The sequence below is a fragment of the Pseudorasbora parva genome, chromosome 4 (assembly GCF_024679245.1).
Source record: "Pseudorasbora parva isolate DD20220531a chromosome 4, ASM2467924v1, whole genome shotgun sequence".
NCBI lineage: Eukaryota > Metazoa > Chordata > Actinopteri > Cypriniformes > Gobionidae > Pseudorasbora > Pseudorasbora parva.
In genome coordinates, this window is record NC_090175.1 from 37610332 (window position 1) to 37625340 (window position 15009).

At 37.8% G+C, this 15009-nt stretch overlaps 1 protein-coding gene across 1 annotated transcript in view; it reads left to right on the forward strand.

The window, feature by feature from the left end:
* lrba (LPS-responsive vesicle trafficking, beach and anchor containing) overlaps positions 1-15009 on the forward strand; it is a 334073-nt gene that overhangs the window by 243513 nt on the left and 75551 nt on the right. The window contains 3 exon segments of the mRNA XM_067441679.1: positions 1559-1674; positions 1965-2077; positions 14853-14993. Of these exon segments, the coding sequence (XP_067297780.1) occupies positions 1559-1674; positions 1965-2077; positions 14853-14993 (370 nt within the window).

Sequence of the window (15009 nt, forward strand, 5' to 3'; positions counted from 1 at the left end):
GCACACTGAGGGAGCTGGTGGAAAAAAATCGTGTTTTCTGCAGTTTAGAAATGAGAAATTTTGATATTTGATTAATCACACAGCCTTACATTTCTGCCATCTTTGCTCATGGTTGCTCAGTTCTGCACTTGCAGTCTGTTGGCCAAGCATTTGCTTCTACGTTTGCGTACTTCCGTAAAGTATGTTTCTGGCCTAACACTGCTTGTTTGTATGTGTTAATGTGTATGGTGAGGGGGTGGCTGTAACACTGCCTAATTACCTTCACACAAACACAATTCACATAATTTATTTATCTCCCCAACTGAGAAATAAATACAGGGGTGAGTGCAGAGCCTGCAGGGTAGACTGGGAACACAGGAAACACACACACACACACACACACACACACATGGACACACACACACACATACTGCTGCAGTTGCAGTTCAGCCAATGAAAAGTTGATTTAGACAAGTGATATTCCATCACAATATCCTTCTAAATTAGTGTACTTATTAAGAGTAAACATTCATTGAAAATAAATAACGTGGGTAACTGAATATAGTGGATATTGATCCCTCATAGGACTCTGTCTCTTAACAGGTCAGAGAGGTTTTTGTGGCTATTTCAGAATGTTTTATGTGCAAAGTTATTGACCATTACAAACCGCCTTCTCCTGCTGAACTCACTTATGCCCTTCTGCTAACATTCGTGTGGCATTTCCTTAGTGCTGTCACAGCGTTGCCTCTGTGTTAGGAGGGGCAAAGGGCAGTGGAAACTTCAGAGAGGCCTAATGACTGTAATCACGCTGGGTGACAGTGATGAATTCTCTAATTTCGCTTTGTTTTAATTGGATGGAGAGTCATTTATTTTAGTGTCCACGTATTTGCTTGCACTGTGCATGTTCATTTAACAGGTTCCCACATTACCCATAAAACTATTGTGTGTCTGTGTTCATGTCTGAATTTGGATGTAGGATATATATATATCCCATCGATTTAAACATATATTTCTATTTAGAGGTCATGTGTGACTGGGATCTGTTGTTAAAATGAAACTTTTCTGGCAGTGTTGCATCATCTTAAGCCTTCAAAATGCTGTAAAATTCCCAAATTGATGATTTGTGGGAACATAGCCATAGGATTTGAGAAGTTTTTCATAACTGTTTAAGCACAAACAAATGGTACAAAATGAGGTACAAAATGAGGTACAAAAAATGTTTACCCAAATAACAAAGTTCTGAAGTAACTGACTCAAGTAAGCATGTGACATGGGATTAAAAAATCGTGATATCCAAAGTGGATAGATACTGAAACAAGAGGCATTTCCTTGAAGAAATCAATTAACATCTTAGTAGATTATCTTAATATATTTCCATCAAATTATTAATATAAATAAATATTTCTATTGACTGAGTACAATAGCCTGGTTGTACATGTTGATATCTTATAAAATACACTGAAAACTAATTCTTTTGATTTGAAATATCACATTAAATGGCATATTGTAAATCAACTGATTGACACACATTTCAGGTTGCTCTTTGTATTTCTGAATGTGTTTTTTCTTCCCCTGACAGAAGGATTTCTCTGGCCAGCCCGAAACAGCTTTATAAGGCCTCCAACATGACCCAGCGTTGGCAAAGAAGAGAGATCTCCAACTTTGAGTACCTCATGTTCCTCAACACCATTTCAGGTAAAAACCAGTGATACCTGAACTAAGCTGAATGTACTGATGAATGAATAACACTTCTGTGTGACACAACAACCGATAAAAGTACATTTTGTTGGTCACTTGGCTTTTATTTTTTGCTGTGTTGGGCCTAAAAAAACTGAAATCTTTTATTGTAAAGCGTACAATATTGTTTCTATTGGTGTAGTTTCAGTGTCTCTGTTTAATGGACCTTTATATAATTAAGGGGCATGGTGACTAAGTGAAATCATGGTCATGATAATGGTAACAAGACTCAAGGAAATCTGTTTCAGGCCGTACATATAATGATCTGAACCAGTATCCTGTGTTCCCCTGGGTAATCACCAACTACGACAGTGAAGATCTCGATCTCACCCTGCCCAGTAACTACAGAGATCTGTCCAAGGTAAACACATGACCACATACAAACAGACACAAACACTCTGAGCTAACAACCTGAACCTTAGAGAACTCCTGTATTTTAAAAGATTGAAGGACATGTCTGAACTCTGAAGTAAAGTTTTGAAAACACAAATACACTGAAGTATTTGAGTGAAAACCCCGTCCAGCAGCTTTAACGATGAGGCTGAGCCTGTAAGACAGACGTAACTGTCTAGCGAGGGAGGGAATGATGCTGCTCTAGACTCATGGCTGTGAGTCTGACCGTACATGTAGTAAAGCGCTTGCGGCCGCGTGCACGTCACCTCATGCCAGGCACCCTCAACCGCAGACAAGTCAGATAATGGGCCCGTGTCTCTCCTCCTCCTCTCTCCCCCTCAATCAACCCCTCAGAAGCCCCCTGCATCCCGCCTCTCACCTCCTCCCCCATTCCCGTTAGCCAGCCAGCCTCCCTAAGGAGCTAATTAATGAGCGTAGTGGTACTTGAGCTAACCGCACAGACAGACTGACACAGCTCGCTGCTGGGAACACCAGACCTGCCTTTGTCTCTCTGTCTCTCGCTCAGGTATCTTAAATTGTATCACACCATTTGAAAGCAGTTCAGCAGGATTTATATCTTTTGCTGACAACATTTTTTTTTTTTGGTCTCTTCCTGATTCAACAGTAGAATTGTTTGCACTGTTTTTACACTCTCTTTTTTTTAAACAGAGGTGCTGTTAAAACGTGAAATCATATCAGTGGTCAGTCACGTCAATGCTTATGCTGAAGAGCAGTGTAGCCATGTTTGATATCATAATACGTATCTTATCTAGTAGGTTAGAATCTTATGCACACCAAGGCTGCATTTATTTGATGAAAAATATTGTAAAAACTGTAAGATTGTGAAATATTATTACTTCAGGCTTCATTGTCACATGATCCTTCAGAAATAATTATAATATGCTGATATGGTGTTCAAGTAACATTTCTTATTATTGATATTAAATACAGCTGTGTTGCGATATATTTTTGTGGAAACAGATACATTTATTTCAGTGTTTTTTGATTCATTTATTTGAAATGGAAATATTTTGAAACACTGTCTTTACTGTATCTTTTTATCAATTTAACGAATACTTGCTGAATAAAATGATACATTTTTGAAATATCGCATATTTTACCCAATATTGTTTACTTTAATTTTTTTTTTAAATCATGTTTGCAAGGCTATTGACAGATTTTGAAACAGATTTTGTTTTAAATTCGACAAAAGTGGCTACTTGCAATAATTTCTTTTGTTACAGTTTCTGAAGCATTGGAGCATTTTAAATATTTTTTATTAATTTTGTAAAAACGTTAAATATTAAAAAAAAAAATTGTAATCCAGAGGTTCAGTATAGACTATTAGATATGCTGTTTCTTACACTATAGCATTGCATATTACAACATTGTACATCTATGGTAAAATTTCAGTTGCCTTTCCCCTAATCCACATTACAGCTATTCAAGGACAGTGTTCTCCTAAATCAGGACTCAGACTCAAATACTTTGTGCCAGTGAATCGAGGTTGTTCTCCTGGTTGATCATTCTGTGGTCTTGACCTTGGTCTAATTGCAATCGATTGTTGTGTAGTGAGTTTACCTCTGAACTACTAATAGCTGCTTTGCTGAAGTGACAGTGATTAACAAGGATTAGTCAGAAGATAGAACATGCTATTTCAGTCTGATCTGTTTTGTCCTGATAATGATGTTATTATCATTTTAAGTTAATGTGTTTCCCTTATGTTTGTATCTCAAAAGCAATGTCTTGAAGAGATTCTTTCTCAGTGTAGACCTGATAAATATTTCATGTCAAGGAGCTGGGGGGCACTCCTCCAAAAGAATGCTCTTTGCTTGCATTGCACCATTTGGGTAATTGAGTTCCAGTACAAAAGTTGTGTTTTAAAACGCCTCCACCCTCAAACTCCACTTTAAAAGTGTTTGTGAAATCTTGCCAGTCACTGCCTCAAAAATGACCATCAATTTAATCTAATGGTGGCCAATGGAGGGAGGACAGAGGATTACTTTTAGAGCTTAGATGATCGAACGAGTGTCCACTCTGACCCAAAATGGCAGAATAAATCAGTTCTAAGAGGCAGGAAAACAAAGAACTGAGAGATAATGGAAGATGAATTCCTGTGCAAAAAGAACCATGAGGTTTCAGAAGTCACCCTTACTGTCTTTAGTCTGAGATCATTGCTCACGTATTGCTCCCCAGTGGAGATTTATATGTATGATGCTATCTGTATCTTCTGCATTGCTTTTAGCAAAGAATTGTCTGAGTGTTTTCCCAGTTCAAATCCGGCAAGCATGAGGTTTCTCTCAGGCAATATACAGTATATTGGTCTGGGCAATATATAACAGATATAATTTATAATATTTCCAATATTGTCTAGTTGATAATATAAAATAAATCAACTTTTTGAATATTCTGTAATAATTTAAAATATTTATTAGATGTCCATCCTTCCTTGTCAGTTGGTCTGTCTGTCTGTCTGTCTGTGTGTCTGTGTGTCTGTGTGTGTGTGTGTGTGTGTGTGTGTGTGTGTGTGTGTGTGTGTGTGTGTGTGTGTGTGTGTGTGTGTGTGTGTGTGTGTGTGTGTGTGTGTGTGTGTGTGTGTGTGTGTGTGTGTGTGTGTGTGTGTGTGTGGTAAGCTAATACTGTCTTGTAGGTTGATACAAGACAGTGTTAATTCATATGTATTAATACATAACATTTACAGGAACTTAGATTAGATTCTGAAACGTACAATATGGATGTATTGACAATATTAGCTAAAGAAATGTAAAATATTAATTAATCTTTTTTTGATAAATATTTGTATAATTGCTCTTCTAACATTGTATAGATATTTTTTAGGTCTCTTAACCTTACTCTAAAGCGTAAGAGCTCTTAATTTATAGAGAATGTAAAAAGAATATATGAAACGTAGTAGATAGAAATGTGTTGTAAAATTATAATTATAGTAACAATATAGCATTTTAAATATATTTTGAGCTGCTAATTCCACTACTATCTTTCTAAACCCATAAAAATTTCTCAAAAATATGTACAGTTAAATATAACAGACAAATGTTATCACAATAATTTATGTATTGCAAAAAAAGTAGCATAAATGATGATGTGTTAGTCACAGTCCTATCTGGCAGTATACAATAGTTTTGTATGAGGTACAGAGCACAATTTAAGTTATTAGTCGCTGAAAGTCTTATCCCGATCCACTCCCTGAGTGCTGAAACATCAGCTCAAACACGGCATGTCGCAATCTGTGAAGAAGCAGATGAGAGCCAAAAAGGTGCTTGATATCACTGCTGTAAAATGTATCATAAAGCTTCTTGAGTCTGCATTTTTCCAAATTTATAACAAGTTCGGGATTTGACGTTTACGGTTGCTGCTAAGAATGGAGAAGTTGTTTATAAATACATATACATATACATATACATACATACATACATACATACATACATCCATACATTTTACTTTCTAAAAAAGCCTGCTGCTAGTACACATTCAGAAGATTGTGTGTGTGTGTGTGTGTGTGTGTGTGTGTGTGTGTGTGTGTGTGTGTGTGTTTGTGTGTGTGTGTGTGTGTGTGTGTGTGTGTGTGTATATACACATAAGATCTTCTGAATGTATTCTCTCTACTGCTAAGTTTTATCTATTAAATTGTACTTTCTAAAAAAGCCTGCTGCTAGTATATTCAGAAGTATATTCAGCTAGTATATTCTTATATGTGTGTATATGTGTGATCTTCTGAATGTATACTAGCAGCAGGCTTTTTTAGAAAGTAAAATGTAATAGATTTTTGAATGCTAAGATAAAACTTAGCAGTAGAGAGAATCAATGTATTTTTAATAATGTACTGCCATTGTGAGAATAACATGATCAAGTAGTCAACACATTTTGAAATGTAATATAATATAATCTAATTACAAATTCTTAATTTTCAAAATTGAATGTTCCAGTGTCTATAGAAACCTAAATCAATGTACATGAGGTAAAAATGCTAATAGTCATGAGCTCGCATTGGAGTGGCAGACCATTAGTTTTCACCCAATAGATACTTGGACAAATAAGATACTTAACCCAATAGATACTTGCACACACACACACCACACACACACACACACACACACACACACACACCCTGTGCTGTTTCTTTGCAATGGCTTCTTCCCACTAGGTTAAAAGACAACAGTCCTATATAAACCGTCCTACATCACCCTCGTCTTTGTTTCTCTCTCTTTCCCTCCCTCCCTCAAACTCTCTCTCGAGTTTTGACAGCCTTGCCTTTATGTTCAGTCAAGCTTTCAAGCCTTAGGGAGAAACGAAGGCCGAGCAAGAGCAGCCCCCTCATCTCCCACCCCTCCCTCTGCAGTGAACAACAGCAAATCTCAACAATCTTTATTACAACTGCTTTATTCATGCTGTTGACACAGGCAATATCAGTGTATGACCAGTGGACCATGACAACACAGTCTCAACTGTGAAGGCCATCTGAACCTTGTATAAGCTGTGTGTCTTTCCTCTTTTTGTCCTTAACCCCTCCCGATCTCTCGTCGTCTGCGTATGCCACATCCCAGCTCTGCTTTGATAGAAACAGGTCATGTGGGACCTTTTACACAGCGAGGTAAAATTGCCATAGACGCTGTGTCACACGCACTGTCTTTCCTGCGGGCAGAGGAATGTGCTTCATGAATTTATGTTCCTTTTGTCTCATCGTTGCGACCCCGCTGGCTTTCTTATCATAAACTCTAACCTCTTCGTGACATCTGGTGCAGCCAGAGTTATCACTGCAGTCAGCAAGAGCAAAACTGACACAACTGAGTGAGCTGCTCACCAATTGGATTAGATTAGTAAATGGCAACAAAACTCTCGTGTTCGCTTAATCACAGATGTTACAGAGGTAGTTTTTTTATCCAACCTAATGTACATCAAAGTAAAAAAAAAAAATTGTAGGGGGGAGACTTGGTTGTATCCATCAGTTGTCGATTGGATGTAGGCAGATCTGAATTATAATTTACAGTTGATTGTAATAAAGGGATTTAAGTGGAAATCGTGATATTGTAATTATTGACAGAATATGTTTTCTATTTTTAAATAGTAGTAATAGTATTTTTAAGTTTTTAATCCAGTATATTTAGCTATATATAATTGGTTACATCATATACTGGTGTAGTAAGATATAAATAAAAAGGTGTCCTGGCTAAGGCATTATATCATATTTATCCTAATGCTGTCAAAATGAGCATGTCAACGCATGCAATATTTTTTTCCAGTTTAACACGTTAAAAATATTAAGCGCAATTAACGCAGCATCCATTTTTTATTTCATCCTTGGGGTAGCGTTACATTATATGATCACGCTCTTATTCTCGCAAATGCTTTTTCGTGACGATACAAAAGAGAATGTGCTGTCTATAAATGTCCTGACACACACAACCCCCAGAAAGACGCGCAAAGACAGCACACCAGAATCAAGTTCTCTTTCGCACTATACTAACAATAACACAGAATTACGCCTAGATGCCCATTTTGTTATTTATTCACATAAGAGCAGTAGTTACATAACACCTTAAGTGAACTTAACAGTTGTAAGAAAAGGTGATCGGCGTGACCGTGTGTCAGAGCTGTGTCATGTTCGGCTGCGGCAGGTCTTAGTTGTTAATCAAAGAATTTTTGCTTTAATAAGAATTAATCTATATTTAATTTGTTACTTATGCAATTCAGACTTTTTTGATTTCTGTATAAGGCTACAGGTAAATATGACATTCATTATAATGGGTTTATATGTTATTGTTTAATGCCTAATAAATGGTTTGTGATATAGCTTTCAATTATACTGTAATGTTAAATGCCTATAATTAATGTAAAAAAAAGATTCAGAGACAGTAGCTCTATTGGTATCAGTGATACTGACCTTCATTCATAAGATGCCATTACAACATAGTTTTTTATTTTATTTTATTTTTTTACGGTTTTTAAGTTGTTTCTACATTAATTTGGAGAGTAACTGTGAAATTATTACCATATAAAAATGTGTGATTAATCTACTTCATTGTTTTAATTGTGATCAAATTTATACATTAACAAAAATAACACCTGAATGGTTGACCTGTTTCTACACCCTCACAGTGATGTTAATGTCATATTGATTTGTCCTGCATCACAGCATTTACACCCTTTCAACTAATACGCATTCACACCTTCTCTATTGCAGGCTTCAGTATTTCCTCCTTATACAAATACTGAATATTCCTAATTCTGATGCCATGTTTTCAATTATTTATTTATTCACTTATGGGGCATATTGGGACATTCCATAGGTGTAATGGTTTTTATACTGCACAAACCGTATCTTCTATCCCCCTACACTGCCCCTGCCCCTAAACCTACCCATCACAGGAAACATTCTGCATTTTTACTTTCTAAAAATAAATTCATCCTGTATGATTTATAAGCATTTTGAAAAGTGGGGACATGGCCAATGTCCTCATATTTCACTCTCTCCTTGTAATACATATGTCATACCCTTGTTATTATACACATTTGTGTCCTCATATGTCACAAAAACATGCCCCCCCCCACACACACACACACACACACACACACACACACACACACACACACACACACACACACACACACACACACACACACACACACACACACATGTAGTGCTTAAAGCAAGTCACTCATTCATGGTACTATCCTATTTTTTTTAGATTTATTTGAAAATGTCTGTGATGTTTACCTGCCGCAATTTACCTGGCACTGTTACAACCTGTGGAAGTTTAAATCAATGGGTTGTATACATTTTCATCTTGGCAGTAGTAATTTGTTACAAATGATATTATCCATGTTATAACCATGGATACAGTGGGTACGGAAATTATTCGGACCCCCTTAAATTTTTCACTCTGTTATATTACAGCAATTTGCTAAAATCATTTAAGTTCATTATTTTTTTTCATTAATGTACACACAGCACCCCATATTGACAGAAAAACAGAATTGTTGACATTTTTGCAGATTTATTTAAAAAAAAATAAAAAAAAGTATCACATGGTCCTAAGTATTCAGACCCTTTGCTCAGTATTTAGTAGAAGCACCCTTTTGATCTAATACAGTCATGATTCTTTTTGGGGAAAGTGCAATAAGTTTTTCACACCTGGATTTGGGGATCCTCTGCCATTTCTCCTTGCAGATCCTCTCCAGTTCTGTCAAGTTGGATGGTAAACTTTGGTGGACAGCCATTTTCAGGTCTCTCCAGAGATGATCAATTGTGTTTAAGTCAGGGCTCTGGCTGGGCCATTCAAGAACAGTCACGGAGTTGTTGTGAAGCCACTCGTTCATTATTTTAGCTGTGTGCTTAGGGTCATTGTCTTGTTGGAAGGTGAACCTTTAGCTTAGTCTGAGGTCTCGAGCACTCTGGAGAAGGTTTTAACCCAGGATATCCCTCTGCTTGGAGGTATTCATCTTTCCCTCGATTGCAACCAGTTGTCCTGTCGCTGCAGTTGAAAAACACCCCCACAGCTTGATGCTGCCACCAACATGCTTCACTTTTGGGACTGTATTGGACAGGTGATGAGCAGTGCCTGGTTTTCTCCACACATACTGCTTAGAATTAAGGTCAGAAAGTTCTATCTTGGTCTCATCAGTCCAGAGAATCTTATTTCTCACCATCTTGGAGTCCCTCATGTGTTTTTTTTTAAGCAAAATCCATGCAAGCTTTGATGTGTATTGCACTGAGGAGAGGCTTCCATCGGGCCACTCTGCCATAAAGCCCCAACTAGTGGAGGGCTGCAGTGATGGTTGACTTTCCACAACTTTCTCCCATCTCCCAACTGCATCTCTGGAGCTCAGCCACAGTGATCTTTGGGTTCTTCTTTACCTCTCTCACCAAGGCTCTTCTCCCCTGATAGCTAAGTTTGACCGGACGGTCAGCTCTAGGAAGGTTTCTGGTTGTCCCAAGCATCTTCCATTTAAGGATTATGGAGGCCACTGTGCTCTTTGGAACCTTTGGAACCTTGGTCAGATCTGTACCTTGCCCTCTATTCTGTCTCTGAGCTCTTCAGGCAGTTCCTTTGACCTCATGATTCTCATTTACTCTGACATGCACTGTGAGCTGTAAGGTCTTATATAGACAGGTGTGTGGCTTTTCTAATAAAGTTCAATCAGTATAATCAAACACGGCTGGACTCAAATGAAGTTGTAGAACCATCTCAATAATGATCAGATATTTCAGTTTTTCTTTTTTAATAAATCTGCAAGAATGTCAACAATTCTGTGTTTTTCTGTCAATATGGTGTGAATATTAATGAGAAAAAATAAACTTGAGTGATTGGCCCTACTTTATATTATGTGGCCTTAAGTACTATGTACTTAAATAAAAAAATAAGTACAATGTACTTACTGTGTTCAAATTGTATTGCAAACCACTTCTGCTGATAATGAGGTAGGATACGGGTAGAGATTACGGACAAGTGTAGTGGTATGGGTAAGTTTAAGGGTAAGGGTAAGGTTAGGTGTAAGGGAAGTACCCACTGTGTAATTACAAATGTAACTACAGAAATGTATTACAGACAATTATATGTAGGTATTTTTAAAATGTAAGTACAATGTAAAAACATGTATGTACACAATAAGTGCATTGTATCAAATTATTAATTAAAATGTTAGTACATAGTAGTTAAGGCCACCTAATATAAAGTGGGTCCAAATGATTTTAACAAATGGCTGCAATACAACAAAGAGTGACAAATTTAAGGGAGTCTGAATACTTTCCATACGCACTGTATATCCAGATCTTGTGAAGCATGCTTCTGACATTTTAAAGAGACGAATCAAGTGCTTAGATCACACAGATTTTGTATAATTTGTTTGTGCTATTACCTGATTTGAATAAATCCTTTCATGAATTGTGTGCAAATAAACAAAGCTATCAGTCGCAATTCATGAATTCCCCTCTCAGAAACCCTGAATTTTGATCAGCATGGGGAAGTTCGCATACTGATAGCTACTGGCAGTCTGTTCAGATTTGCAGTCTAATTAAAAACATTGGGGCAGCTCATTTATTTGAGCCGTCACTAGAGAAATATTCAGCAGTGCTGCCAGAGCGTATTAGGGTCGGTGGTGTGCGTTCACTCCATCACACTGCGCTGGGGTATGGGGATAACCCTGATGAACGACACTGTCATGAGACCCTATTGTACTGGAGTGCCTCCGACGGTAATTTACTGCCGTAAACAACATGAGGGGCTCGCACGAACACACACTCGTATACATGCACACAAATTTACACATTCGCATAGAAACACACTCACTCATACACACACTGCCCTATGACAGAGATGTTTTTTATCCTGCTCACCCTTTTCTTTCTTTAATGAGGGTCCTGTTATTACCGCAATCAATCAGTTAAATCGCACAATGTTTAATTCAGTATGTGTTCTCACCGTAGTTGCCACAAGAGAGCAGACCGTGTGTCATTGTCAGCCCAGGGCTGCACTCCAGCTTAACACACACACACACACACACACACACACACACACACACACACACACACACACACACACACACACAGATTGCATTTGAGAGCATGCAGCATGGGTCTATTACATTTCAGTGGCAATTATTACAAGCTTTAATGATTTACAATCAAACGTTGATTAAACACAGCTCCTTTTAAAATCCCAATTAAATCCAAGGTGTAGTTTAATCACGATTATATTAGAATTAGTGGAATATAATTAACCTCTATTTTTAAATGAGACCCACAGCCCTTGGCCTTGTTGCACAGTGTTAAATCTCATATAAATGCCGACACACATGGACACAAATGCACAGTGGAGCATTAAAAGATACAACCTAAGCTTTCGCACCCATGTTGTCTTAGCACCAGTGATCAATAGAAAAACAGCTGAGGGCCCTTATTACAGAGGTATGATATGAGAAAGAGATTGAGATGGTCAATATGTCCTGCCCACTCTCATTTCATGGAACTTCATCATTCCATTACTATTGATCAAGGTAAGGAATGAGAGACAGACAGAGAGCTGCAGTCATTTTCAAAGAGTAATAAAGACTCAGCAGGGTAATAACAATACATATAAATGAGCATTTAAATAATGACCTGCTTCCATACACTGGGTTTCTTCAGATCGATAATAAATTAAAGCAGCTAATCAATACTTTTGATACAATCCAATGCAGGAAAGGATTAGATTAGTATTATCCATATAGGAATGACACATATGAACTCCACTGCCTTTGCTATTAATGCATAAGAACCAAAGCAGCATATTAGAGTCATTTCCAAAGGATCCCATGACACTGTATCCTGGAGTAATGGTTGCTGACAATTCTGCTTTGCCCTCAACTGAATTGTAAATGGGCACAATTGTTTTGTTTGGCCACACTTCATTTGTTACAGTGTAATTATACAGCTTTGTAACTGAGCAATATTAATTAGCAACAAACACTTACTATATGGTTAGGATTTGGGTTTAGTTTGAATTAGTTTCTTGTAATTATGTTTAATTAAGTTGCACTTGTAACCTGGAGGTTGTGGGTTCGATTCTTAATACCTGTAGGAAAAGATTGAGCAAGGTACCTAAGCCCCTCAATCACTCCCCGGGTGCCACAGCAAAATGGCTGTCCACTGCTCCGTGTGTGTGTGTGTGTGTGTGTGTGTGTGTGTGTGTGTGTGTGTGTGTGTGTGTGTGTGTGTGTGTGTGTGTGTGTGTGTGTGTGTGTGTGTGTGTTCACTACTCACTACCCCTTATGTGTGTGCACTAACTTGGATGGTTTAAATGCAGAGGACAAATTCTGAATATGGGTTACCATACCAGTGGCTTCACATGCCACTTTCACTTTCCTGTTAGTAATATAGTAAGCATAGGTAATGTGTAACAGGGACACTGTGAAATATACCCCTTTTCCACCAAGGCAGTGCTGGTGCTAGTTCGGAGCCAGAGCCTACTTTCAAATCGGTTCTTTGTCTTTCCACAGATAAAGCACCTGCTCCGAGCCAGGAAATGTGGTTCTTAAGTAGCACCAAATCATTGCTGGGATAGGAGTAAGAACCGCCTTGCGTCAGCAACTGTGGGCGGCATTACCGTGACCAACAAGACTTTTGACCATCGTTTTTTTAAATAGCGGCTAATCAAGCTAAGAGCTGCTCGATTGTAATCTCCGTCAATACAAATCATGTAGAGGTGCACGAAAGCGTTGGATTGTGGCGTTTTGATGCCGATTTAGGATCGTAAAGCCACGAGCCATTGAGGGAAGGCTCGTTGGAGATGCATCGGCGCGCGTTGTGCAGACCTATCGCGTATGACAACAAAATGACATACAGCGAGTGCAAACGAACCCTTATGCTTTTGAATCGCTCATGAGGTACTTTGACATCATACGCTGATTGGTCCGCGCAGCGCCGATGCATCTCGAGCAAGCCTGGTGTGTTTTTATTTCCCACTGCCTCGCTAGCATTGCTAAAACGCTAGCGAGAAAAATGAGACGTATAGAGTGATGTAAGATCTAGCTCTGTGGTGGCTCTCTAACCTGTGGAAAGCCAAACTGGTTCTTAAAGTGTTAGCTCACCCAAAAATGAAAATTATCTCATTAATTACTCACCCTCATGACGTTGGGCACCCGTAAGACCTTTGTTCATCTTCGGAACACAAATGAAGATATTTTTGTCGAAAGCTGATGACTGAGAAAGGCTTCAGAGAGGCCTCCATTGGCATTCAGTACATTCCCACTCACAAGACCAATAAAAGGCACTAAAATCAATACAATGTCCATCTCACTACAGGGGCTGTACAATAATTTTACAATGCGACAAAAATAGTTATTGTGTACCAAAATCAAAATAACGACTTTATCCACCAAGTTATTGATGAAGAATATTACACAGATCTGCCGTTCAGATACATGACCCAGAACGGAGGAGGAGCGGAGCTATCGCGTGAGTTGGCAGATAAAGTCATTATTTAGATTTTTTTTGCACACAAAAACGGTTCTCGTTGCTTCATTACATTATTGTACAGCCACTGTAGTGAGATGGACTTTGTAACGACATCTTTAGTGCCTTTTGTGGTCTTGTGAGTGGGAATGTACTGAATGCCAATGGAGGCCTTTCTGAAGCCTTTCTCAGCCATCAGCTTTCAACAAAAAATATCTTCATTTGTGTTCCGAAGATGAACGAAGTTACGGGTGTCCAACAACATGAGGGTGAGTAATTAATGAAATAATTTTCATTTTTGGGTGAACCCTTTAAAGGCCCATCAGTCAAACCAACTTAGAAGTGGCACTAGCACTGGCTCTGAACTAGCACCCGGTTCATTCTGGTGGAAAAGGGGTAATAGTGTAACTTAAGATTTTTTGTATTATTCACATCTACACAGAGATATTGAGCTTTAAAATAACCTACCATTTATTAATATTTTATTGATGAATCTTAACAGCTGCATTATATTAATTTACATAAAATATTGTCATTAGCACATTATTATTTTACCCCAACATCATTTTCTCATATTTAACACCTGCGGTCCTTGTTCTATACAACTTTACAGTTTATTGCTTTGTTTCTTATAAGCTCATATATATATATATATATATATATATATATATATATATATATATATATATATATATATATATATATATATATATATATATATATATATATATATAAGCTTTTTTCATGTAGTTAATTAGTATGTTTATTCTAATAATGTTGTATTTTCTCATTACAGCCCATTGGTGCACTCAACCCAAAGAGAGCTGCATTCTTCTCAGAACGTTTTGAATCATGGGAGGACGAGCAAGTGCCCAAATTCCACTATGGCACACACTATTCCACCTCCAGCTTTACTCAGATGTGGCTACTCAGGACTGTAAGTTACACACACA